The following is a 27,500-nucleotide window of genomic DNA, read 5'->3' on the forward strand; positions in this document are numbered from 1 at the left end:
GGAATGGAGAGTTTGAGTTAGAAGAAGCTGGATATGGTGTGACTTTTTTCACTAGAGCCTGGGAGATTGGAGGGTAACCAGACCAAGGATTGTAAAATCATGAGGGGTACAGATAAGATGAATGGAAGTTGTCTTTTCTCAAGGGTGGGGGCTTTTAAGACTAGGGGACATACTTCAAGGTGATAGGAGAAGGATTCTAAAAAAGGCAATGAGGGCAATTTTTTTTTTACACAATGGTTCATGTGTGGAATGAACTTCCAGAGGAAGTGGTGGATGCGGGTACGGTTACAACATATAAAAGATATTTGGATAACAAAATGAACAAGAAATGTTTGGAGGGATTAGGGCCAAGCACATGTAGGTGAGACTAGTTTAGTTTGGGATTATGGTCAGCATGGACTGATTAGACGGAAGAACCTGTTTCCATACTGTATGACTGAGTCAATGTTATAATGCTTGCAGCTGTGCCAGAATCTCCCATTCAAACATTATCCCAGAGCAAAGATAACCCCTAGCTATGAATCTACATTTTTCTCTTTCTCTCATCCTCCTTATGCAATGCCTGACTTCATCATCTCTGTGACCCATTGTCTGTACCCTTGAGACTACTCCTCCTAAACTGCTTGACCAAACATTTCCCTTCCTGGCTCCCAGGCTTGTTGATGTTGCAAGCGGCTTCATCTACTGTTCTTCCTTTCTGAATCATCATGGCTTTGCTTAAAAGATCAGTCTATTTTAAATCATTTACTGGATCTGTCTGACTAGAGTGTTTGAGAAATTTTTGTTTAGATTTAAAAAGTTCACTAAATGTTGCTATGTTAGCATTGTTTCTGAGTCACCTTGTCCAATGTCATGACATACCAGAAAATTGAAGTAATTATTAGGAAGACTGCGCAATATTGCACCTTGTAAATGAACCCCACACAGTTTGTCTAAATTTTATCCAAGTCCTTTTGCATTTGGAAAAGTATTTTTTGTTTTAGTAGCAAGATAGCTTCTTGCTTCAGTGATATACTCTAATATTGGTAGTGAGAGAGCCACAAAAAAACATTCCATTTTAAATGTGCAATGAATTTAAAGTGTCAGTACGTCTTTTGACCAGCTTGAAGATAAAATTTGTTTTTTTCAATGCTGCACTAATTATGTTAATGTAAAAAGATTTCTGCTGGAAAAAGTTGCTGATGCAATTAATAGTTTCTACCATGCTGTAGAGATAAAGAGCAAGGATCTGTCTGAAGTTTATTTTGGTAGTAACTTCATTGGAGTGCAACTCTTTCTGGCATGCAACAAAACTTGCTTACAGCATTTGTAATCTGCACTGAATTATGTTATTTAGATCAGCTTTAAACCATTCTCCGCCTTCCTTCTGCTTATGTTTCTCTATCCAGTCGTCAGAATCACCTGAAGGAACAACAGCAGCAACAGCCGCTACCAGCACCTCCAATCCTCCTGCCTGATGAAGCTGAATGCCTGACTGTGCCAAGATATAAACGAGACCTGGTCCAGAAGCTTAAAATCCTGAGGCAAGAACTCTCTCAACAACAGCCCCAGGCTGGCCACTGTCGCATTGAGGTTTCCAGGGAAGAGATATTTGAGGTATACAGATTGTCTCGTTTTATTCTCTTTGCGAATGTAGAAACTGCCATGATGTAATTTGCAGCTGCAATGGTCAGTTAAAACATCTAACTGAGGGATGAAGCTCCACAAATATCCTTATCCTTAAGGAGCCTGGCGCATCCTTATAAAAATGAGGCTGTAGTATTTGCATCAGTCTTCAATCAAATGTACAGAGTGGCTGATCCATCCCATCCCACCTTGGGAGTCACAGCATTACACACACACACGCCAGTCATCAGCCACTTTGATTCAGTCCATATGGTGTTAGGAAACAGCTAAAGGCATTGGTAACTGCAAAGCCCATGGGCCTTGACAACCTTCCAACGGTGGTACTGAAGACTAGCTTCTGAATTTGCCACATGCCTAGCTGAGCTGTTCTAAAAGAGGTACAACACTGGCATCTACTCAGCAATGTGAAAAATGCCCAGGTATGTCCTGTTCATGCAGAAATGCAGCAGAAGAAAATGTGGCCATTTATCACCCCTTCAGTATACTCTCAATCATAAATGAGGGTGGCAGATGCTATCAAGCAGCACTTGCTTAACATTTAACCTGCTCACAAACATTTAGTCTGGGTTCCACCAGGGCCACTGAGCTCTTTCACCTCTTGATTCAGGAGGAACAAAAGAACCAAAATTCACAGCAAAGTGAGCATAACTGGCCTTGACATCAAGGCATTTGCAAATTGGAGTCAATGGCAATTAAGGGATGCACTTTGCTGGTATATGACTGTTCAATTACTGAAGCATGGCATTCAACTGCCAGACAATGTCCATCTCCCAGCAAAAATTATTTAACCTTGGCTCCTTGATATTCCATGACATTGCCATCACTGAATCCTCCGCCATCGACATTTTGGGACTACCAATGATTGACCAGAACTTAAAATGGGCTGATCGTTTGGATATTATGGTAAGACTAGGAATTCAGTAGTGAGTGAATCGCCTCCCGATTCCCCAAAGTCTGTCTGCAACCTACAAGGCACCAATCAGGAGTGTGATGGAGTACTCCTCACTTGAATGTTTGAGTGCAGATCCAACAGCACTCAAGAAGCTTGACATCTTCCAGGACAAAGCAGATGCCGGATTGGCTCCATATTCACAAGTATTTACTCCCTCCACTGCCAACACTCAACAACAGCAGTATGTGCTGTGTACTAAATGTACTGCAGCAGCTCTCAATGGCTCATTAGATAATACTTTGCAAACCTGCGACAACTACTATGCAGAAGGTCAGGAGCCGCAAATGCATTGGAATTCCATCATTTGCAAGTTCCCCTCCAAGCCATATTTTGTCCTGACTTGGAAGTGTATCGCTGTTCTTTCAGTGTCACTGGGTCACAATCCTGGAACTCCCTCCCTCGTGTTCCACCTAAATCAAAAGGGCTGCAGCGGTTCATCAAGACAGCTCATCATCAAATTCTCAAGGGTAGTTAGGGATGGGCAGTAAATGCTGAACCCGCAATTGAAACCCATATCCCATGAATGAAATTTTCATGAATGAAATTTCCAAATGCAGACTGTTTATCAGTCAGCCTGCAAACATCAGTGTAATGAGCATTTGTTCCAATTCAAACCGTATGTAGGTGACCTTTATTAAATTTACTAGCTTGGTGGTTGATATATCTCAGTAAGCAAAGATCTTGTACACTGTCAGATTGGCACTTTCTGAGATATTAATATTCTGAGCTGTCTTTCTCCCTTCAGAATATATGTCTGTGACTGCAGTAATGTGGTAAACAGTTACTGAAACACTTGATTAATGATTTAATTCTTTAAAATTTGACCTTTTTAGTTTTCAAGCGACTTGGATTTTTAGTTGAGTCCATGAGTTGTGATTTTTACAATATTTGTCCGTCCCTTGCTCCAAGATTCCTCTTTGCCATTGCACAGTTACCCCAGAGTAGTGACCAGGTGTGTGATGGCTGTGACTTGCATTCTAAATTGTCCATCCAGTTGTGTCTGACTTCTCCACTGTGCTTTCCTTGACTGGAGCTGTCATCTATACTTCCCTATTTGTTATTGCAAGGATAAATTTGATTTTATTTTCATAGTTTATTAATTGATTCTCTCAAGGTAAACTTGTAAGCTCAGTCAGTAGTTAGGAAGACATGCAATATTGGCATTTATTTTGAGAGGACTTAAATATAAAAGCACGGATGCAGTCCTGAGGCTTTATAAGGCTCTGGTAAAGCCATATTTGGAGTATTGGCCTCATATCTCGGGAACGATGTACTGGCCCTGGAGCAGGTTCAGAGCAGGTTCATGAGAAAGTTCCCAGGAATAGAAAGCTCAACGTATGAGGAGCGTTTGAGGACTCTGGGACTATACTCATTGGAGTTTAGAAGGACCTAATTGAAACTTTCAGAATACTGAATGGCCTGGACAGAGTGGATGTTGGGAATGTGCTTCCATCGGTAGGAAAGACTGGGACCCGAGGGCACAGCCTTAGAGTAAAGGGAAGACCTTTTAGAACGGAGAGAAGTATAAACGTCTTCAGCCAGAGAGTGATGAATCCATGGAATTCACTGCTGTGAAGGCTGTGGAGGCCAGGTCATTGAGTACATTTAAAACTGAGATAGATAGGCTTTTGATTATCAAGGGTTCCAGGGAGAAAGCGGGAGAACGGGGTTATCAGCCACGATTGAATGGCGGAGCAGACTGGATGGGTCGAATGGCCTAATTTCTGCTCTTATGATCTTATGGGTTTACTGATCTTTTTAATCAAAGAGAAGGTCTTAATCTTATTGTGCCTGGATAGATATTCAATATTCTTAACAATTTTTTTCATGGATATGAGCAGTGTTCACTCTGCCGTCATTTGTTGCCCATCCCTAAGATCTGGACTCACTTGTAGGTTACGGACAGCAGATTAATTTCCTTAAAGGACATTGAACCAGATCAGTTTTTACAGCAATCAGTAATTATAATGAGCATCGTTACTAAGATCAGGTTTATGTTCCAGGTCTATTAACTAAATTCAAATTCGATCTATTAGCACAATTAGATTTAATATCACATCCCTAAAATATTACTCTGGGCCTCTGGATTACTAGTTCAGATGCAATGACACTATGTTATAGTCTACCGACTCCTTCACTAAGTATTCATCTGAAAGGGACTGGAGTCATCACAAGAACACATTCAGTAAGCTTCTCAAAATGCTATTGAGTATGTTCTTCACAGAGCATAATGTGGATTGGATTGCTTTCAGATGCCCTTCTGTAGCAGCTGTGTGATTTTGGAATGGAAGTTGCAAACAGTGCTTTTTCTTAAACACTTGAAGTGGGATTTTACATTTTGTAGTATGTTATTCTTTGGTTCATAATTTAAATCAATGTTTTAATTAACAAATGGTCAAATATTTTATTTCCAGGAATCTTATAGGCAAGTAATGAAGATGAGACCGAAGGATTTATGGAAACGATTAATGGTAAAATTCCGGGGTGAAGAGGGATTAGATTATGGAGGTGTTGCTAGGTAAGTAATTGTTAATATACTCTGTGTTAGTTGACTTTTAAAAAAATGTTGCCCCTCTTTTCACTGTACCTTCTGCCACAAGCTGTGCATGCGAGTTCTATTTAGTCAAAGGCAATTGACCAATGCTACTGCAACAGTTTTATTCAGATGCACATAAGTACACGGTGACATTTTAGAACTTTTTTTCTTTAAGATGAAATGTTAATCTGGCCGCTCCTTGAATGGACAAGGCAAACAAAAATAAAGAATTCACTACTTGGGGAACTTCAGACATGATGCTCTACCTCCTGGGGCATGTGATGTCTCCTGACAACTAATTTGTATGATGTAGTTTGAAACCTTTATACAGACTGTGGTTGATCTGAGAGTACCACAACTTGCTGACAAGTTTCTGCATTGTAATACTCATTATAGGAGACTTAAGGCAACATTGATGCAGTGTTAAATGGAGATGATCTTAACTATCAAGTAAATTATGAGTATTGTTATTGGCAAATTCATAACTGAAATGTTTGTATTGTTCCTTCCCCCCCATTATTAAATAGTAATTTTGCTCAGTGATTGCAGTTCAGTTTAAAATGGTTCTGTGTGCAGCACCACCTCGTGGATACTTTCCTGAACATGGAAATGTACCAATCCTAAATTCCACCATTTGTGGTTCCTGTTGTTTGATGGAATTAAGTAATACTTTTCACCTTAATTTAGTTACGAATATCACTTTTGTCTCTCCTGTTGTTCTCGTAGTTGTTTCCTTCTACTGAAGGTGCTGATTCTTTCCTGGCATGATTTCATGGTGTTAGTCACCTGTGTAGTTATTCTTGATGCACAAATTTAATGGCAAACATCGGCAGACTCTGACTGTTTATGCATGGATGTATCACAGCTAAACCTGTTGCTATTTTCTGCAGACCTCCATGCCTCTGCTTCTTGGGGCAGTGCAAAGGAATAAGAATTCTAGGGGCCCTAAAACCAATCCCAATTACTGAACAGCAGACAAGAGTTTGCAACTGAGTACGGACTGAGAATCGAACTTGGAAACTTGCTGCTTTAGTTACTAAGGGCTGAAACATTTGCAGAACTTATAATTTATTTTCTTTCTGCTTTCGCCTACACAGTCTGATTTAGTTAAATTCTCTCCCTCCCTGAATTATGAACTACTCAGCTTAAACCAATGGGTGGGTTTTCCTGTTTGGTGAATTACAGTTAGTGCGATGAATACCCCTATACTGACAGCAGGTTTCAAAAAGTGTTTTTGGTATTCCTCAGGACTGGCTGACTTTGTATTATTTTAGATCAAGGTCTTGGTTAATGGGGGGAAGGGGAAATTACATGGAAAAAAGAAATTAGCAATAGCTTTACTGTTGTACTTCTTAACACTACACTAGCAAAATAAATATAGTTGTACATAAAAGTACTCTTGTACTAAACCTGCCATCCCTTTACACGACAGTTCCTTATTCTAATTTAGTTTAGCTGTGTTTTTTTTAAATGGCAGCATATTAGCTGTTATTATCTGATGCAAATACTTGTATAATTTCTATCACTGCCTTCTTATTTCCATCATATGTTTTGGTTTGGATATAATGCTCAACCACAAGTGCCATTTGACTTGCTTAAAATGTAGTTTGAATTTATCAACAGGCTAAATGCCAAACAGCTCGAGGTTGGCTTGATAGCAAATGTTTCAGTCCTGAATATATGTCCATACAGGAAGAGAATGCTGGCCAGTGATTGTGTTGAATACCTGCTCTGAGTAATCTTATCTGTACCACTCTTGAGTAGCCTTTGCAATGTGGAGATGTTTTACTTAAATTCTGCAAATGGTTGTAATGATTGAATAAAATTTTGTAAGGCCTAAATAATTTTTTACTGAAGAAATTTATGTTGCCTCCTTTTGATCTGTGCCATCGGCTTTTGAACTACGATACTCTCGAGTCATTTGACAGTTAGATACTGCTTCGACTGAGATTAGAAGGCTTTAAATGTTTTAAAATATGGAAGAAAAATGCTCTGACCTGGAACTGATTTCAGCATTGCAGAGCATTTGTGCTTCATGTCCCTAAACGAGCACATATAACTATACTTTAATGATGGAAGAATATATTCTTATGTGCTATCAGGTCCTCGTAAAGCAAGGCTTCCTGTAACTTTCTGCAAGATTGCCGCTGAATATCATAAATATTAAACAAAAGGTGCCCACTTTCTTTCTTGCAGGGAATGGCTTTATCTTCTGTCTCATGAAATGTTGAACCCATACTATGGACTCTTCCAGTACTCCAGAGATGACATCTATACATTACAAATCAATCCAGACTCTGCGGTCAATCCTGTAAGCAAAAGACTGTCTTTTAATTGATGCCCTTGTCAGCTCCACTACATAATTGTTCCAGTGATAATCTATTATTTTATAGTAAGATAAGAATAACCACTAATACTAATTACTGCAAGCAGTGCAGTGCAGTGATACTAACCTGAGAAAGTGGATACAAAAGGAGCTGGTTTAATGACTAAAAGCCTACAGAACTGTGTGCGCATGTGTGATTGCTTTCAGAAATGTACTGTGCCCAATAGAGTAATTGGCTGTCAATGGACGTAGGTTGAATGAGAGCTTCCAGTGAGAGATCATATTTTAAAATGTAACTATAGTGAAATTTAAGAGATGAACACAGGATACTTATTAAATTTCAAATGCGTAGTTATAATTTTGTGCAGCACCTAAACTAGGTTTTAAAAGTTGATGTTTCTGCAAACTACTCATTTGAATTATGTATTTACAGCCAGCCTGGGATATAAGCTTGAAGTTAGAAAAATATGATGAATACAAGTATGTTTTTGGAGCACTGTGAAAATTCTAATTTTATTGAGGTAGTTGCTAATAAAACTCACGTTTTTTTTTCCATGCTACTGATTATAGTTCCATTGGACATATGTTCGGTAGAATGGCAATCATTTTGGGAAATATGGGCTAATGGGAGACTACATTCACCTAACATTCAAATAACAGAAGAATGAATTTGTGTCTGCAGCTAGTGAGCAACAAGTGAAACCAAAGTCTGTCTGGGACAGCCTCGTAGATCACTGATATGCAGCTTTTCATTTAAGCATTTAAGGTTGGCTAAAGAATGGTTTGTGGTGCAGAGAACTTAAAGAAGTGGGAGAAAGAAGAAACAAAACTAAGGCCAGTAGTTGGCTGTGTTTTCTAAATTGACATGAAGTTAATTGAACATTCTTATTAATTATGCAAATTTAATCCATCCTTGGACTTGAGTAGAAGAGATTTTTAAAACTCTGTACGTTTAGCTGGAGACATGTTGGTAAAAATTGAATGGAGTTGCCCAGTCAGTTCATATGGTGAAAATATTGAGTTACTTATCTGATGTGTTAGTCTTTGACATAAGACCAGAAGATCATAAGATGTAGAAGCAGGGATAGCCCCAGTGAGTCTGTTCTGCCATCGCTGATCTGATAGCTTTCAGCTCCACTTTCTTGATTTGTCCCCCCCATTCTTGTGTCCCTTTTGCATGTTTCAGTAATGTCTCCTGTCATCCTCCCTGCAGTCTGTGCCCTTGTCCCCAGTGGGAGAAGAACCTTATACCTATTGGACAAGGGCACAAGATGAATCTCCTCCAAAGCTAAATTCTGAATCCAAATACCTTCCTCATTCGCGGGCGCACCTTCCTGTCCGCAATTGCAGATTCATTTAAAGCATTTGATTCTCTCCTGAAATTCTCCCAGTCACTACCCTAATGTGTCACAGAGTTTGCAGCTCAAACTCTGAGCCAAAGGTCCTTAGCCAATCAATACTTGCTATAGATGTAGCCACTATGGATCACACCGGTATCACCTAGCTCTCTCATACTACAGCTGCAACATATCCCTTCCCAGCCACCTTTATTCTAACTAATTGTGATGTTAAATATTTTGAAAGTAGATTTCCTAATTCTAGTCTTCAGATTTAATGACATCCCCTGATATAAGCACTTGGCCAATCACAGAGATATGGAAAAAATACCTGTGATGTCACACTCTGGCTCTGACAGATTGAATCATGTTAAAGGGGCTCTCTGCTGCTGGTTTTATTTCCAACTTTGCTGACATTTTCATGCAGGTCTGCTCTTCCAGTTATTTTCTGCCTTTTCAACATATGCCTTTGAGGCTTTTTTTTTAAAAAGTACTTTGTCAATGAAAATTTCTTGTTGAAACTTGAATGTCTGGATCTTATTGGAGGAAAACATTAGGACAGACACCTCTAGAAAAATTGAATGGGAAAATGTCTGATGTACATTTTTAATATGAACTCGTCAACTTTTTAAACAACTAGGCTACAAAGGAATTGGGTCGAAGTAAAGGATGACCTTTTTTGTTCTTTCATATAATATCTTGATAGGATTCTTTATCAAATAGAGCTGACAAAATTTTAATTGGAGACAAATAATTTTAACTGCCTTGTAAGTTCTAATTCAAATTTCCTTCAAAATAGGAACACTTGTCTTACTTCCATTTTGTTGGCCGGATTATGGGGATGGCAGTGTTTCATGGACACTACATCGATGGGGGCTTCACTCTTCCCTTCTATAAACAGCTGCTGGGAAAGTCGATCACACTGGATGACATGGAGTCTGTGGACCCAGATCTACACAACAGCTTAGTCTGGATCCTGTACGTACATTGCTGCTCTACTCCTACTGCTTCTTAACTCCATGTAACTATTTCACTAATTTGCTTTTAGACTCCATTACAAGTTAAGTCAAATCAACTCAAAATGGGTTTGGATGGAGCAGAAATTGCTTTCAGGCTCCTTTGAAGAAATTTGAACAGGCTGAGTTTACACATGCCACTTTATCTCTAGAGCCTGTGAAACTGTTGTGGACAAGAATGTGGACTTGAGAATACCCCATACAGGTGTATGCAGTCGGGTGATGGTTGTTTTTGTCTCGAGTGCAATGTGATCATTTTTTCATTTTATCAGAATGTAATTGAAATAAAACCAAGTTTTGATCAGCATTATGCTGAGTTAATGTAGCTTGATGGACTGTTGCAACAATTAATCTGGTCCTTGTTGAGCCCTTGAGACCAAGGGAGAACAAAGCCATTTGGTTCAAAAGCAAAGTTTTTTTTGATTAGTTTCTTCATGTAGTTTTGACTGGAAGCTCTGTTTGAATTAATGGCTATTCAGATTTACTGGGTCCTCCTCATTATGTTGACCATTATCATCTTTTTTTTTCCAAAATCACCGAATGTAATCTTTGAAGGTAATTAGTCAGGCCAGGTGACATCCATATCTGATGATAGAAGAGGAATAAAGAATCTTCACCTATGAAAATGTCCAGTCATTTATTTAATACAGTAGATGAGAACTTTTATTTTCTTTTTTTTCCACATTAACTAATCCTAAATTGTATGTTGCATTACTGCTTTTGTTTGCATATTAGTGTTTAATGTGTGTTTGGTGGTTAATATCCAAGACAAGGCCCAATCAGTTACTCTGCTGCCTTCCAAATCTCCAGAGGATGTTTTCAAAGCATAAAACCAGTAGCTGAAAGAAGCTGTGATAAGTTCTTTGTTCATGATACATGGAGAGTATTAATTACGTATAGAAGTGGTCTGAAATGCAGTTATAAAAAAAAATGTAAATTTAATCAAAAGGGGTGAAGGGAACTAAAAAGCATGGTGCCCCTTTTCAATTATGTATCAAATGTTAACTTTTTAAATGACGTATCCTATTTTGTATATGTCAGTTGTAAATTACTGGTTCACAAGTAGAATCTGTTTTTGTAATTCTTCTCCTCCAATATTATCTGTTGGAGCGAATTTCAAAGGAACATTTTATCTATTTGTAACTTTATTTTGTTTAAATTATTTCCTATTTATAACTTTTAAATGATCATGTTTTAAAAATACATTGTCTTTGTTATTTAATCATGCAAAACTAAAAACTACTTTGCAGCATTTTTGTTATTGTAGCAGAATTTGAAATCTTAAAATCTGTCAGCTGAACCTTCTGTGCTCTAGCTAATAGTAATCCTGGAATGGACAACATTTTTTGGATTGGATTAGGAAATTATTGTTTTTCCTTGTTTAAAACTTCAAACACTGTTTTAGTTTCTCTATGAATTTACAAAGTTTGAAAAAGGAGGAGCAATATTAATGGCATCTGTGCCTTGCAGATTTGAACAGTCTTTATTCTGCGATATGCTACAAGCGCAGAACTTGTTGGCAAAATAGTTTAAATCAGAACAAAATTTGTCACAAATCTTTTTCACTTAATTTGTCACAAATCTTTTTCACTTAATTTGTCACAAATCTTTTTCACTTAATTTGTCACAAATCTTTTTCACTTAATTTGTCACAAATCTTTTTCACTTAATTTGTCAGTGCTTGTTCTGATTCTGGCAGTATTTAAGGAGAACTGTTACCAAGACATGCACTGCTAAGAAGTTGAAAAGTAGTGTGTGTTAACTATACAGAAGAATTTGATGCAAGTTTCTCTTAGCTGCAAATTGACCGCTTTATCAGCTGATAATACAGAATACATACTAAACATAAAATGGCAATATTTTGGGGGCAGAGAAATTTCAGTGATCAATTGTTTTGTTTTTCTGCTGTGCAGTGAAAATGACATCACAGGTGTCTTGGACCACACATTCTGTGTGGAGCACAATGCCTATGGAGAAATCATTCAACATGAACTAAAACCAAATGGAAAAAGCATTCCTGTAACAGAGGAGACCAAGAAAGAATACGTTCGGTAAGAGAGACAACAGGTCTGTTCAGCTTACTGCTACTTTATGATTCTACTTTGTGAAACTTTAATTCAGTTAGCAAAATATTTGACAACAAAATAGTTTGGTAAGGGATTGGATTTCTTGGTTTATGTTTGCATGGCTAGATGCAGGCTACAGTTGGCTTTGTATTAAGATAACGTAAGCAAGCTACGTGTATAGGTGAGTAGCAGTCTTCAACAAGTAGTTGATTGAGGCTATATCAGTCAGTACTATGGATTGAGTACCTAGAGATTTCACTGAGTCCATTGAGCCCAATCTACATTTGTTGCAATTATTTCACTTCTGATCCATTTCTGCAACATTTTAGGAATACTCTGATGGTGAAACAGAATGAATAAATAGGTTTTCTAAAAAATCTGAAGACCATTGTTGTTTAATATTAGCCCCAAAATATGGAAAGGATAAAATGCATCGCTGTGTAATAACATGAACACTTTATCTGTGTTCACCTTATCATCCCTGTTTCTTCTCATCTGTGCTTTTTTAATTTTAACTTTATGCTGCTTCCTGGTTGCTTCCTGTCTCCTATCCAATAAAACTGTTTTTGCATTGTTAAATTATGAAATGAATTGAGCAGGGATTCATAGGATTTGGTTTCTGTTCAGTGCATGCTTTTACTTGTGAGCCAAGAAGTTGATTATTTGATAAAAGTTATAGAAATTTATTATTTGATGTTAATCTCGTCCAATAATTACAGTTAATTTTTAATGTTCATTACATCTTGAGTGGACAGCCTGAGGGGTTTTATTCAGTTTCTGGCCTTGAAAGGCCTTGATTGTAGGCCTGTCCCCTTTGCTCCCCAAGCATTAGTGTATCCCTCAGCACGTAACCTGGACCTTGTGATGTTCCAGTCTACAACTCTCAGCCATGGAAAATTCTTTATCCTGGAAGACCAGTTGGTTTTGAACATATCAAAGAGCATCTTTCATGGAGTTGATGGTCATCTAGCCACAATTAAGTTTTATCTTGGCACGTATCCCAGGGAACAATCTGTAACACAGAGTTAACTATATCATGGAGCAGTTCGGCTGAACCTTGACGAAAATCCCTGCATCTCTTTTCAACACCGCCTCTGCCATGGAACATCCTGGAAAGACATAGACAAGGGTCTTTTTCCCCCACTGTAACCATCTGGAGGGCAATTTGCAGAGTAGGTGAAACTCCAGCAGATGGCACCGGTAGATAGCTGTAGCTAAATGGTAAAGTATCAACGCCTGTTCAGTTTGCTTTCCACCATCTGCTACTATGGTACAATATTTCTTAGGGAATTATTGACTGATCATAACAATCAATCTCAATCAAATAACACATCCAGAAATGAGGTGAAGAAAGTATCCAATGATAGAGAGTTTTGTTGGCTACAGATCTAAAGTCATCTGTGCCTCCCAAACATGCTGTTCTTAGCAGGTATTAAATCACAGCCATGCCTATTTTTGTCCTAATGAGTGCACTTTTCAACAGAAATCATTTGATATTGGGGGGATAAAAGACCCAGAAAATCCTGGAAATGCTCATGTCTGACAGCGGAGTGTGGAGAGTGAAAATGAATTAAATCTTTGTGACCATACCTCATGCTTTTGGATCATTTGATTGTGATCAGAAGCAGGAATCTGCCCCTGTCACAGGCCTACTGTAGAAAATTCTATAAGTCACTGACAACAGGTTATAGTCCACAGGTTGATTTGCAGTCACAAGCTTTCTGAGCATAGCACCTTTGTCAGGTGGTGAGAGAAACACCCAGACACAGAATTTGCAGGCAGAGAGATCCAAAGATTATGATCTGTCGTTCTTTCGGGATCTTCTCTGCTTTCTTGCATTTCTGCAGAAACTTGATGTCTGTGTCGATATGCGTGATCTTCTTAGAGGCCCTCTCCACTTCGAGCTGACAGTTGGTGGTGTTAATAGTAGCCATGATTTGGAGATGCCGGTGCTGGATTGGGGTGGACAGAATCAGAAATCCCATGATATGAGGTTACAGTCCAACAAGTTTATTTGAAATCGCAAGCATTATGAGAAAAAGCACAGAAAATCTGTAAGAACTGTGGATCACGATCTTTTGATCTCTCTGCCTATAAATTCTGCGTGCTTCTCTCATATTTCGCCTGACAAAGGGGCTCTGCTCCGAAAACTTGTGATTCCAAATAAACCTGTTGGACTATAACCTGGTGTTTTGTGACTTCTGACTTTGTCCATCCCAGTCCAATACCGGTGCTTCCACATTACGGCAAATTCTAGTCTCCCTTTTACTTTGGCTAAAATCAACTAATTCAGTACTAGCCAGGACTTAAATTTGAAATCTTTACGTTCATGTGACTCAGTTTTACATTGACTTCAGCTACTGATCCAGCTGGGATCACTAACCCTAACCCTGTCGCACTTGTATAATCCATCGAGTGGCAAAGGCTAAAACACTGTTATGGTTGCAGCAAGGACTCATTGTTTTGCACTGATAGGAAAAGAGCTGCCAAAAGTGGATTGAGTCTTTGCAATTCGGCTAAGAGCCTATCCTTATAAATTAACCTTTTTACAAAGGTTACCACTTCAATTGCAACAGTAGAGTCCATGTGAAACACACTGACTTGAAGAAATATTTCCTGTTTTAGGCTATATGTGAACTGGCGATTTCTGCGAGGTATCGAAGCACAGTTTCTTGCTCTGCAGAAAGGATTCAATGAGGTTATCCCACAGCATCTGCTGAAAACATTTGATGAGAAGGAGTTGGAAGTGAGTACTAAGTTTTTAACCTAATTTAGTGAGATAATCGTGTTTCAAACACGTATGCTCACTTTTCTGAAGATATTCAATCTCCTGTTTAAACTAAAACTGCTTGAAATGCATTGATTTTACATTTGATGGTGAAGTGGTGTATATCAATAACTTCTGCATTGCTGTTATTGTATTAGTACATGAGATCGTAGGTTGATCCATGCCTTTAAAAACTGCAAACCTTGATCGTTTTAAATTATTCACCAAGGAATGCATGTGTCATTACTCTGCTGTCTCTGAAGCTGGTCACCAGCACTTAAATCAATCACCAATTTTATCCAGTCTTAATGGCCAGTTTCGTATTTGAGCCTTCAAGGTACTTGACATATATTCTGTGATTTTTTTTTAATAATATGAACTGGGATTGAAGTTGTTTTTAATTTGTTCATGGAACGTAGGTGTTGTTGTCCAGGCATTTATTACCCATCCCTAAGCCCCCAGAGGGCAGTTCAGAGTAAACCACATTCGTGTGATTCTGGAGTCACATGTAGGTCAGGCCTCGTTTGGAAAGCAGATTACTTCCCTAAATGATATTAATGAACCAAATGTGTTTTTTTTAATGGCAACCAATAGTAATTACATGGTCGCCGTTAGACTAGCACTTTATTCCAGATTATTATTGAATTCAGATTTCGTTATCTGCCATGTTGGGAATTTAAACCTGTGTCATCAGCACATTAGCCTGGCACTCTGGATTACCAACCCAGCAGTGCTGCCAATGCACTATCACATCTCCTTTTAAAGCTGAAGATTATAAAGGGTCTCAACTTTAAATGTTACATTATTTTTAAAGTATAATGGTGGAGGCACCCTGACTCTGAGTTATATCTTTGTGGATATAAGTCCACTGAAAGCGCCCACATTTATCTGTGGTCTTAGCTGAGTTAGTTTATCTCAACTAGACAGCCATAGAGGTGAAACGGTTATGTTTGGGGAATTGACCCAGATTTATTAAAAAAAACAGGAGTAGGAGAATTACAAGCCTGCTCTGTTATTTAAAATCATGGTTGGGGTTCACCTTAATTCTACCTTACTGCCTGATCTCCATATTCTTTGATTTTCTCTCCTCATCCCAGTCGTCTAACTACTTATTCGAAGATTCTGGCTCCGTTTCTAGATTTTCAGTCTGAAGAAAACGGCAGTGACACAGTGAAAATTTTTAAATGACCAAGGTTTGCAAACTATGAAGGCATGGATCAACTTATGACCTTCTCAATGTTGACATTTAAAGCCTTTAGGAATCCTGTATGTTCAAATCAGGTCAACTGTTGGCCTTCTGTATTCCAGATCTCTCAAACTCATTCCACTTTAAGAGGGCGGTGATGGTGTGGAGGTTTTGTCACTGGGCTGGTAATGTTTTGGGAGCATAGATTTAAATCCAACTGTGCCAAATGGTGGAATTTTAAATTCAATAAACCAGGAATGAAAAGTTAGTCTGGTCTAGCCTACATGTGACTCCAGACCCAAAGCATCGAAGAAGAAAGCTGAACCACAGAGATGAGTTTGAGAGTGACTGCCCTTAAAATCAAGGCAGTTTTTGACTGAATATGGTCTTAAGAGGCTCTTGCAAAACTGTACTCAGTGTGAGCCAACGATAAGCTCTCCACTAGGTTAGAAACAAAAAAAACTGCAGATGCTAGAATCCAAGGTAGACAAACAGGAGGCTGGAAGAACACAGCAGGCCAGGCAGTATCTGGAGGAAAGCAGCAGTCAGTGTTTTGGGTATAACCCTTCAGGGCTGGCAGACTGGTTGAAGTCATCCTGGCAGAAAGGAAGATGGTTACGGTTGCTAAAGGTCGATCATTTCAGCCACAGAAGATCACAGCAGGAGTTCTTCAGGGTATTTCCCTCAATCCAAGCATCCTCAGCTGCATCATTAATGACCTCTCTCCCCATCATAAGTTCAGAAGTGAGCATACTAGCTGCTGATTGCATGATGCTACCATTCACAATTCCTTAGATACTGAAATAGTCTGTCTCCAAAATTCAACAAAATATGGATATTATCCGGGTCTAGGCTGATAAGTGGCAGTTGACATTTTCACTACGCAAGTTCCAGGCAATGGCTATCCCTAGCAAGTGAGAATCTAACCACTGTCTGTTGCCATTCAAAATCCTTACCATTGCTGAATCCCTCACTATCAACACTCTGGGGGTTCTCAGTGACCATAAACTGAATTGGACCAGGCATTTAAATACTCTGGCTACAAGAACAGATCAGAAACTTAGAATTCTACAGTGAGTAACTTGCCTCATGTCTTGTCAATGCCTATCCAAGCCTATAAGACATAAGTCAGAAGTGTGATGGAATACTCCTCACTTGTGTGGACAAGTGCAGATCCACCGATGCTCAAGAAATTTGACAGTATTTGAGATGAAGTGTCTCGCTTGTTTGGCATCCCATCCACCATTTTAAACATTCTTACCCTCCACTGCAAATATACAATGGTAGCAGTGTGTGCCATTTACGGAAGGTACTGCAGTAAGTCACTGTCCTTTGACAGTGCTTTCCAAACCTGAAGGGATAAGGGCATAACATGCATGGAACATCACCACCTGCAAGCTCCCCTTCAGTCATATTGTAAGATATAAGATAATTTTAAGCATAGTTGCGTTCCTTAAAACCCTATTGTTCCTTCACTATCACGGAGACAAAATCCTGGAATTCCCTTACTTTCTAACAGCACCAAGGACGTCAACTGCACCAGTTTAAGGTAGCTGCGAATGCTGTCTGAGCTAGCAAAATCCACATCGCAGAAACCAATTGTTATAAAAATTCAAGTTAATCTTTCTTCAGAACCCTACTAATGATGCTTCTACTGTTAATCATTGTGCAGCTACTTCTACGAGAAGCTATTTGTGTTGGATAGTTGCAAGGCAATGTCAAAACTTGGTGTTATCCTATGTAGCCTGTTCTACCAAAGTAATGACGCGTAATGCTGCTTGAGCAAGTCAGGGCAGCTACTGCATGTGAAACACGGCTCAGTAAGAGAATTGACATATAGAGGAGGGCAAGAAATAAAATTAGTAATAACAAAGGTTCAACAGTGCATTCGAGGAAACAATCCTGAAGTAAGAAAGAAATACTTTCAATTTATCTAGCTTTTTTGGGATGCCATGAGGCAATCTTTGCAGACATAAAATCTATTATAATAAAATGAAATGTCAAAAGCTAAAATAACATCAGCAAATATTGTTTATAGCTCTGTGATATAGTCTGAATCATCATCAAGTGATCTATTAAAGTTGTGCACAACTTTGAAGAAACGAGCAAAATTTATGTGGGTTCATTGGACAAAGTATAGTTATAGCATTTAACTTACATTAATTAACTAGGCAATGTTCTGTAGAGGGAAAGCTGTCTCCATGTGTTAATTTGGCATGTTTTGTTGACTCTTCCCAGCTAATTATCTGTGGACTTGGCAAGATCGATATTAACGACTGGAAATCAAACACTAGGTTGAAACACTGTACACCAGATAGCAATATTGTTAAATGGTTCTGGAAGGCAGTGGAGTCTTTTGATGAAGAAAGGCGAGCCCGATTACTCCAGTTTGTAACAGGATCCTCTCGAGTGCCTCTGCAGGGTTTTAAAGCGTTACAAGGTGAGTGTGATTTTGAGGCTGTGTACAGTTATGTGCTCTCAGTAAAACAAACAAAAACATAAGCTTGATTATTTCTTTCTACCTATGTACCAATGTGGACAGGGTAGAAATATGTACCATCATGATGACATTGAGGTGAAAGAAACCATTGGTTTACAAGGCACGTCATCTTTGGTGTTATATATTGTGAAACCAAACACTTGCTAAGATTACTGCTCATTTTAAGTATATTGATACTTAAATGGTCTTCACGTTACTACAGGTGCAGCAGGTCCAAGGCTCTTCACCATTCACCAGATTGATGCCAGCACCAACAACCTCCCCAAAGCACATACCTGGTAGGTAACTATACTTTATTTGTGCTTTTCCTGTCTGTTAATGTTTGAATTTCTTTTGGTATTAAAACAAAAGAAAACTAGAGAATGGAAATGAAAACTTTAATCCATTAAAATGGAGAAATGATTAATCTAATATAATAAGAAAGATATATCTTTGTGAGTCATCCCAACCCATTCCATTTGTTCCAGACCTGGCAGGAATTCATTAAAGCGAAGATGGGATAGTCTTATAAATGGAACCTATCATTAATAATTTTCTGTCATCATGCTGCAGCTCTTTGACTCTTTTTCCCTGGAGTGAACAAATTACAGTATAATGCACTTGAATGAATGTTATTGCACACTTTGTTTTAAGATTTGCACCTGACCATTAGAGATTATGAATACAGCCTAGGCATGGTACAGATAATAAAACAGTAATAAAAGAAGTCCTTGTGGGGTGGGGGCAAATGTACAATCCTATCGAGACTTGAGGACCCAACTTTGAGACAATGTAGCTGTGCACATAATTTACAACCTGTTAAGGAACTGGATAGTAAAACATGTTTCTTGACTGTTTTCTTCCTAGCTTTAATAGAATTGACATTCCTCCCTACGAGAACTATGAAAAACTCTATGAGAAGCTGCTAACAGCCATAGAAGAGACTTGTGGGTTTGCTGTGGAATGATTGTTTTGTGAATCATGGGACTTCCGTACGCAACTGTCGGTGAGGGCTTTCTCCTGCCGAGGTTCCAGCAGTGCTTGGAATATACAGGATGTCTTTCCCTTACCTAGCGAGAGCACAGCAAGAGGGATTGGATGATTAGGGAATTTTGAGGAATTTGGTCACCTGGCATTTGCCATGAGACTATCAGCTGCTAAACTAATATCTGGAAAATTACAGACTGCTAGCTTTTTATGATTTGACCAGTTAGCAGTATTCTTGATAGCGTTTCTGACTTAAAAGACTACTACAACAATTTTGACATCTGTCTTAAGCCCATCTACTCCTTACTAATGAATAATACCATCATGCGTCATGATGTAGACTGCAGCAATCGGTACAACAAAACCATTGTTGGGCTGATGCAACTATACCATCATTGCACCTTTTTTCCTACTGGTCATTCATTTGGTAGTGAAGTATCTATTAACAACAGTGCAGTAACTGAGCTATCATAAAGTAAATATTCCAAATGAATTCTCAAATGGAAAATTGGCTTTTTTAAATTTTCAGTCGTCTTCTTGGTGTATTGCAAACCAACGTCTGTTAGGCAAGTTATTTTTGTACAAAATCATCATAGGAGAAACATTCCACTTCATTTTGGCCAATTCAGTCATAACCACTTTTCTCCTACCCCTCCCAAAATGACAGGGAAGAATCTTTTTATGAACTGCATATTACCAGCCAGCATTGCTAACTGGGAAATTTTCTTTTGTCATTTTTCTTTCGTTATCGCATCAGTTATATTACGACATGGGAATAATTACTCCTTTATAGCATATTAAAAGCAACAACACTCTACAATGCGATGTTGGTTTATGCTCTCAGAATGTTTTCTAACATGAAGTGTGTGAGTATATTCCATCTTTTATTAGTTATAGCTGGGCTGAGACAAACTTCATTGTATAGCCAACAATTATTAAAGCAAAAGTTAAATATATAAATTTAAAGAGAGTTGTCCTCGGTTATGCTTTTCTATCCATTGATGAATTATGACTTGTATATTAAATTGAGGCAGCTCAAAACCCCACATTGACTTTTTTTTATAAAGAGTTTGAGATTTTTTTTGTAATTTTAATGATAGGAAATGTTCTGCAGATCCTATCCATTCACGTGAGTTTTAATATATTTATAACCTGTTGACATTCTTGTCAAATAGTATTTCTGTACTGGGAGCACCTGTTGATACAGCATTCTTATTTTTTTTGCCCTGCACTGCTGCCTATCAATTGCAAAAGCATCATCCAGCAGTGAAGTGTTCTGCAATGGTGCTTTGTACAGTCTTGGGTGAGGCATATATATAAATCTGAGGCTAATACTGTGACTATTACAACTTTTAAGTTAAGATACAATTAACTTTTATTTTAAACCACTTTTTGCACATCTTAAGACTTTAGTTCTGTTTGGTTTGTTGACCTTTCCTCTCCCCTCCCCCTCCTCTTTCCTACCAATCCTAAAAGGTTAACAGCTGACATCCCATTACCAGAACAAAGTCTTCAATGGACATTTACAGCCGTGTTCTTCTGATGAATGTCCAATGCACACGTGGTCTATTTTCATGATCTGTTCAGAACCATCCATAACACTACACCTAAGTTTATCAATAATGGATTTAAAAATGGACTGCGTACCAAGAAGGAAAAGCTAAAATCAGCAATTAGAGTGTTGCTCTTGTAATAAACTGCATGCTTCATCGTACAGCCAATAGCTCCTAGCATGCGCCCATGGCTTCACAGACTTGAAATATGCTGAATAAATGGAATAATATGTTATAGCAGACAGGAGCAGTTCACTGTATGTAACACTTATTGGTTAATAGAATATTGTCTACCAGTTGTTAAAATCTTTTTTATATAGATGTAATTAGTTTACGATTAACCCCTTGGCTTTATTTCCCAGTTCTTAAAAACACCATATTTTATTTTGTTTTTAGGTTTTTCTCATTTCCATTTTATTTTGTATTTATTACAGAGTGTTTTAGCGTCGTTAACACATTGTATTTCACTCCCGCTGTTACATGGGCTTTAATAATTAAAAAAAAAACAAAACTGTATGGAAAACAAAACTTTGCGTGTACACCCATGCAGAATGAGCAATAAAGTGTATGCTGTTTGCACCCTCACAGCATAACCAGTTCAGTTTATATTTGCCTTCTGTCTGTTAACTATTCAATTATGAATTCCTTAAATCAATATTGAAAGTGATATCCCACTACTGTTGATCATAAAATTCAATTCATTCAATTGAATCCTAACCTAGTGTGAATTTTAGATTATTGCATAACTGTACTAACTTATCAACCATTTAGAATAGAAAAAGAGTCCCAGCTTTAATCTAAATTCTGGGTTCTGTTGACTAATCTCGGCCAGTTTGGAATTGGAGATGTTCTGCAGTGCAATTTCAGTAACCTTGATGAACAGTTTCCGCATTTGATCACTGTCTACTCCTGGTAAGTAGGCATCAACCTGCAGGACTTGCCTGAATTTAGGATTAAGTTCTGAATGCAACCCAAAAAGCTGTTCTTTTAATTTCCTTGGCTATGTTTGTTTGTTTGCAAGGTATTTATGACTAATATACAGAAATGACAGACATGTTAAAATATACTTGAATATGTTCAATGAAGGTTGACAACCCTAATATCAAGTTAAAACAACGTGGTGTTTGTTAAGTTTGTATGCTTATGCACCACACCACCTGACCTACTTAGAGGAACCCCTACCTGAGCATCCTGAACCCAAAATACCATGCTCCATGAGACAATAGCATTAAAGCTATCTATAGATTTTTGTATTGAATTTTTAAAAATCCTTAATGGCGCGATTTTTTTTTACACAATGTGGCATTATACCATACTTGAAACTGTGTTAGATGTTTTAAGTGCAAATTGGTTTTGCCAACACCTCATGAATGAGATCCCTTTAAATAATTTTGTAATAATGAATGGGAAAATGATGATAATCAGAAATACTTAGAATCCCAAACATCATCTGTATTGTCAGTCTATTCATTCCACTCTATTTGCAGACTCAGAAGCACTCTCCAATTGGTCCCTCTTGCCGCTCTTCCCCATGACCTGCAATTGTCTTCTGAAAGTTACTACTGGATACAGTTCTGGCATGCTTTCAGATAATACATTCCAGATCAGATTTTTTTATGCAGCCAGTCATCATACTTCCCTGGCTTTTTGCTGAATATTTTAAATCCGTACCCTTTTTTTTAAAAAATCAATCCTACTGTCTTGCCAAGGCAGATCATTTCTATTCTCCCTCACCCTCTCCATATTTATGAACATAGCAACAAATATTAAGAAAAGATTAAATGAGGAGGAGAATAATTCCAGTTTCTTCAGTCTTTCCTCAAAGCCAGTCTCATTCCCAGTGCTAAGCTCCCCTGTACCCCCCTCAACTGGTTCTGCCATCTTCAACAATGAGATATACCTTTTGTAATAATGACTAATACACAACTTATTATTATTGTGATCAGAGATGGTGGGAACTGCAGATGCTGGAGAATCCAAGATTACAAAGTGTGGAGCTGAATGAACACAGCAGGCCAAGCAGCATCTCAGGAGCACAAAAGCTGACGTTTCAGGCCTAGACCCTTCATCAGAGAGGGGGATGGGGAGAGGGTTCTGGAATAAATAGGGAGAGAGGGGGAGGCGGACCAAAGATGGAGAGAAAAGAAGATAGGTGGAGAGAGTATAGGTGGGGAGGTAGGAAGGGGATAGGTCAGTCCGGGGAAGACGGACAGGTCAAGGAGGTGGGATGAGGTTAGTTAGTGGTTCTTGAAAAGGTATACTGTGAAGTTGCGTTTGAATTAACAATATTAAACTGCAACCAGTATGAAAAAACATTTCATTGCGTATTATAAAAGTGACAAAGAATTGGAGTGACTTGAAGAATGATTGATTTTCTCTTGGGCATCAAAATGGTTATTTTAGATTTATTGTCTGTTACTTGAAGCGACTTCAAGTACAGTTCACATTTAAAGAATTGTTTGAAGTGCTGTGCATGTTAAATTAGGAGAATCACCAAAACTAGAGAATAGTTAAATTTTTTGATTTCAATTGAATCTAATTCCACACTGTTTTCTAAACACTTTTTTTTGCCCCCATAAATGTGTAAAGCCACCTTATTAAATACTTCTGTGAAACTGCTTCTGAAACTCCTTTGGATGCTCTGTCACTGACCACTACAGTAAGCAAACAGTAAAAAAGACTTCTGGTCTATCAAATGGAGTTGTGTTCGAACATTTAATTTCTGCCATTAGTGGCTTACAGGCTGACGTGCACTTTGTTTCTGGTCTTTTTTAAAAGGACATGGTCTTGAGACATGGCAACATTGCTGCAGCATTCATCATCCTGTGGTGGTGAGCTATATTCTTGAACACAACTAAGCAACTGGCTAAGCATTTTCAGAGGGCAATCAATCAACCATACTATGGGTCCGTAATGCCACCCTTGCATGGTTTGGGCTGCATGGAAGACAGTAATCCTACTGTAATTGTACCAGACCCTTGAAGTAATTTTGAGGACAGTTGGCCAGAGAAAAGCTTTGCTTCTCTTCAAACCATGCAGTGGGATAGTAATACAGTCCAGTACAGAGGTCGTACTGAAATGTTTGTACAGATTACAATGGGAATTTGAAACAACCTTTTGTTGCAGACTTCAGACAATGGCAAAAACATGTCATCCCTGTTTATACAGTTATTTCATATTAAGTAAACAATGCAGCAGCACATCCAACTGGTGAACCTTGAAGTAAGTGTGGCCAGGTCCGTATCTCTGAGCTAGGAAGCTCGAGTTAAAGTCCCATCTGCTGCGGAGGTATGTAATAACATCTGACCAGATTGATTAAAAAATATCTAAACCCAATTAATAGAAAAACTGAGGCACATTTAACATTAATGCAATTTGGAATGAATATGATTCAGGTTCTGCTCCATAACAAAACCTAAAACTCAAAGATCACAAACAAGAACTTGTTTTTGCATGCCAAAATTTAATAAGTTAGTCTCAGGACATGATCATGTCGAAAGGTTAGATCAATAGAACTGCCTTTCTTTTCCTGGTTAAATCTGTGGGTAATAATCCACTACAGGATAAAAATGTACAAAATAATTTGAATGGAATGAGCTTTACACTATTAGTGTCAAACCATCTTGTAAACATTGATGCGTACATGTAGAACTTCTTAGCAGCAGGCAATAACAGTAATCTTTTAACATGAGGCATAACCCGTCTGCATTTCAGGATGCTGACATTGTAGAAAGATTTGCTCACTGATTCAAGATAAGTGGAGTAATTATTAAAGTAGTATTTATATTAAAATCTCCAAAGCTACCACTGTACATTGGAAAATGTAAAGTGATGCAGAAGCTAGAGTCTATCAACAGTAATCATCTGTTCCCACTTAATTTAACTCAAAAGGGTCATTAAAAGAGCAGTCTGGATTCAATATGGATTCTGTGCTCCAGTTGAATTAATTTTCCCTACTATGTACAAATATTCCATTTCTTTTCCTGGTTAAATAAATGCATGAGGGTTAGCTCTCTCAATCAGGTAGCTAAGAGCTCATTCCTCAATAGTGAATATTTATAATGGTGTTTTACTGTACTGGAAAGATGCCATCTGGAGTTGCCGCTGTATTCTCTCTGCTTCCAATTCTCTGAAGTACACATCGTCATCCTCCTGTATTATCATTTCCTGGAGTTCACGAATTTCCTTTTCCATCTTTGCACGCAGTTCTTTCTTCCATTTTTGGAGTGCCTAGAAATTCAAGCAGTGTTAGAAGTGAAGATAACAAATTGGGGATAGTAATTTTAATCTGAAGTCTAAGCGCAACTAATTCGAGTCTATGTTGTTAATAGCAAATGTGGTTCAGCCCATTTATATTGGAGCAATGGCTACAATATGACTTCAACTGTGCAACACTACAATAGGAATGCAGCTAACAAGGAGTTAGTTTGAAATAAATTTCAAAGCAAAAAGCAAGGTGTAGACATTTCTGTGCTACTCTCAGACAAAGGATTCTTCCATCAGTAAAGTCACCACAGTCCCAAAGCACCAGAGGGGTCCTGTCTAGAGAGAGAGATGACTGGCAGTGGTTTAACCCCAGGATCACCATGCCTCGGGAAACTGGAGGTGTCAAAAAGGAGGCGTGTTCATGGTCATCTCAGCTTCAGCGATTCAAGTTGCGCAGTTGGCTTCACTGCATTGCAAACTAGCTGTTCAACCAACTGACTTAAATGCAATGTTCCTGCAAACATATCAAGTGCTTTGCTGTCTTTTGTCTCTATCAGAAACTGCAAAGTCAGAGTTTGCAAGTTTTGCTTTGTTTAAAAAACACTGATTCTTTCAAGAAACACTGGTCAAAGCAGAAGAAAATGAAGTTACCTTGTTTTGTGCAGTCTCCCGAAGGTTAACTTTCTGCTGCTCCTGCGCCAGAGTTTCGGCCAACATTAAAAACTAGATTGAAAGTAAAGTTTTTTTTCAGTTCACAATTAACATGTTCAAAGTCTTAACACTTTAGGCAAGAGATTCATTATTTTTAACCATCTAGGACAGATCAAAGTAAGTAGCAAGTTCAGTTGCTAGTATAATACATTTAAGGGCATTTACGTTACGATAAATCACTCAAAAGAATTTATTCTGCAAAGAGACTGGTTGGTATCAAATATACTGGATTGATTTTTCACACCAGTTTACTTTTTTCTAGGGCAAGGCCAGTCATGTAGAGAAACAACCTTTAGCCATTAGCTCCTCTGCCAATTAATAAGCCTTGGCATAAAGGCAGCAATCTAGATTGGGGGCTGAACCTATGATTTCTCCCCCCCCCGCCCAACTCAGGCTTGAGCACATAATCCAGGCTAACAGATGCCTTTGAGACCCTGTGACCCCTTGAGTAAGCATGAAAGATATATTATGATACAATTTAAAAGAGCAGGTGATTTCTTCTAGGGTCATGGCTAATACTTAAAATTACCAGATGATTTATTTGTGACATTGGTTGGTTGATGGTTCCACAAACAGCCATGTAACTTTGTGGTGAAAATTATGTACTGTATTTCTCTACCAAAATGCCTGCACTTCACTTCAAAAAATACTTGACTGTCCAACTGTGGTACTTTGGGAAGTCAGACTTGAAAGGTACTGTATAATTGCAAGTTTATTCTACAAATTGTTAGACATATACTGTGCAATAGTTTCTTGAAGTAGTAAAATGTTAAAACTAGGTTACTGCAAGGTTCCTATTTTTCTGTATTCAAATACCTGATCTCTATAGTAATTCTCCATTGACTGCAACTCTTCCTTTTGTCGTTTCTTGTACTCCTGACGTTTCTCTTTGGCGTAAGTCTTCAATTCACGTAATCTCTGTTTCTGAATCTCCAAACCTTCTTCAAACAGGGTTTTAAAAATCTTTTAGAATTAAGAAAACAACATTAGGCCACTTTCTACAGAGAGAAATAAGATACTGCGTCTATCTGCATTAAAAAGTCCCCTGATTGATTATACAGGTGTTTTTCAAAAGTAAATTCTCCTCTGATACAGACTTCCTCTGATGTTCATTGGAATACATTCTGCAAAGTACATTTTGGTTTGACACTTCATAAAATGAGACTAGCGCTTGAAATGTTTTAATGTAGTCACCAATAATTATATACTATTTGGTGTCTCAAAGGTAGCAAAATGTTCCAGCTTAGATAAATTAGTGTAAATAGTAATGATTGGGGAAAAACAAGGAAGTAACTTTTTAAAACAATGGAAAAAATGTAGGATGAAGAGGAACAAGAAAAAAAGCAGCTTGGCCAATACCACAGATAGTCTTAGTGATGAGTATTGCGTGCACTGTGGACTTAACCTCCGGATGGAACAAAATGCTGATGTCACAGTTTCGGGATAAGGGAATCGTAACTGTAATTAGAGGAGATTCAGGCACATTCGGGGTCACTGTAGTTAGGAGTGTGAGAGGTAGAAAATGTAAAGACATCAATTGGATAAATATAGAAGCTAGCCCCAAGCCTTTTCAAAAAGTGATTGGTTGGCAGGGGTCAGTGCCGAGATCAGAAACTGAACAGAGTCCAAAAATAGAGTACAGCAGGATTGGCTGCATGGAGCTAGAAAGAAAAGAAATGTCCAGCATTGAGACACTGAAGCCAAATAACAGCGATGTCAAAAAAAGACTTTTTTGAAGATTCTATTGTAAAT

At 38.2% G+C, this 27,500-nt stretch overlaps 2 protein-coding genes across 4 annotated transcripts in view; one reads left to right on the forward strand and one right to left on the reverse strand.

Moving 5' to 3' along the window:
- smurf2 (SMAD specific E3 ubiquitin protein ligase 2) overlaps positions 1-21,437 on the forward strand; it is a 233,676-nt gene extending 212,239 nt beyond the window's left edge. For both annotated transcript variants that reach the window (XM_048555207.2, XM_048555208.2), the window contains 9 exons: positions 1,389-1,596; positions 4,993-5,096; positions 7,311-7,425; positions 9,577-9,755; positions 11,707-11,844; positions 14,485-14,605; positions 18,051-18,252; positions 18,515-18,590; positions 19,159-21,437. In XM_048555207.2, the coding sequence (XP_048411164.1) occupies positions 1,389-1,596; positions 4,993-5,096; positions 7,311-7,425; positions 9,577-9,755; positions 11,707-11,844; positions 14,485-14,605; positions 18,051-18,252; positions 18,515-18,590; positions 19,159-19,258 (1,243 nt within the window). In that variant the 3' untranslated portion in view covers positions 19,259-21,437. The remainder of the gene's footprint in view (positions 1-1,388; positions 1,597-4,992; positions 5,097-7,310; positions 7,426-9,576; positions 9,756-11,706; positions 11,845-14,484; positions 14,606-18,050; positions 18,253-18,514; positions 18,591-19,158) is intronic.
- Positions 21,438-24,274: 2,837 nt separating this feature from the next.
- Positions 24,275-27,500, reverse strand: part of LOC125463513 (trichohyalin-like) — a 65,470-nt gene continuing 62,244 nt past the window's right edge. For both annotated transcript variants that reach the window (XM_048554836.1, XM_048554837.2), the window contains exons 20-22: positions 26,565-26,711; positions 25,689-25,760; positions 24,275-25,061 (exon numbers count right to left, since the gene is read on the reverse strand). In XM_048554836.1, the coding sequence (XP_048410793.1) occupies positions 24,888-25,061; positions 25,689-25,760; positions 26,565-26,711 (393 nt within the window). In that variant the 3' untranslated portion in view covers positions 24,275-24,887. The remainder of the gene's footprint in view (positions 25,062-25,688; positions 25,761-26,564; positions 26,712-27,500) is intronic.

Source organism: Stegostoma tigrinum, chromosome 22 (assembly GCF_030684315.1).
Source record: "Stegostoma tigrinum isolate sSteTig4 chromosome 22, sSteTig4.hap1, whole genome shotgun sequence".
Classification (NCBI taxonomy): Eukaryota; Metazoa; Chordata; class Chondrichthyes; order Orectolobiformes; family Stegostomatidae; genus Stegostoma; species Stegostoma tigrinum.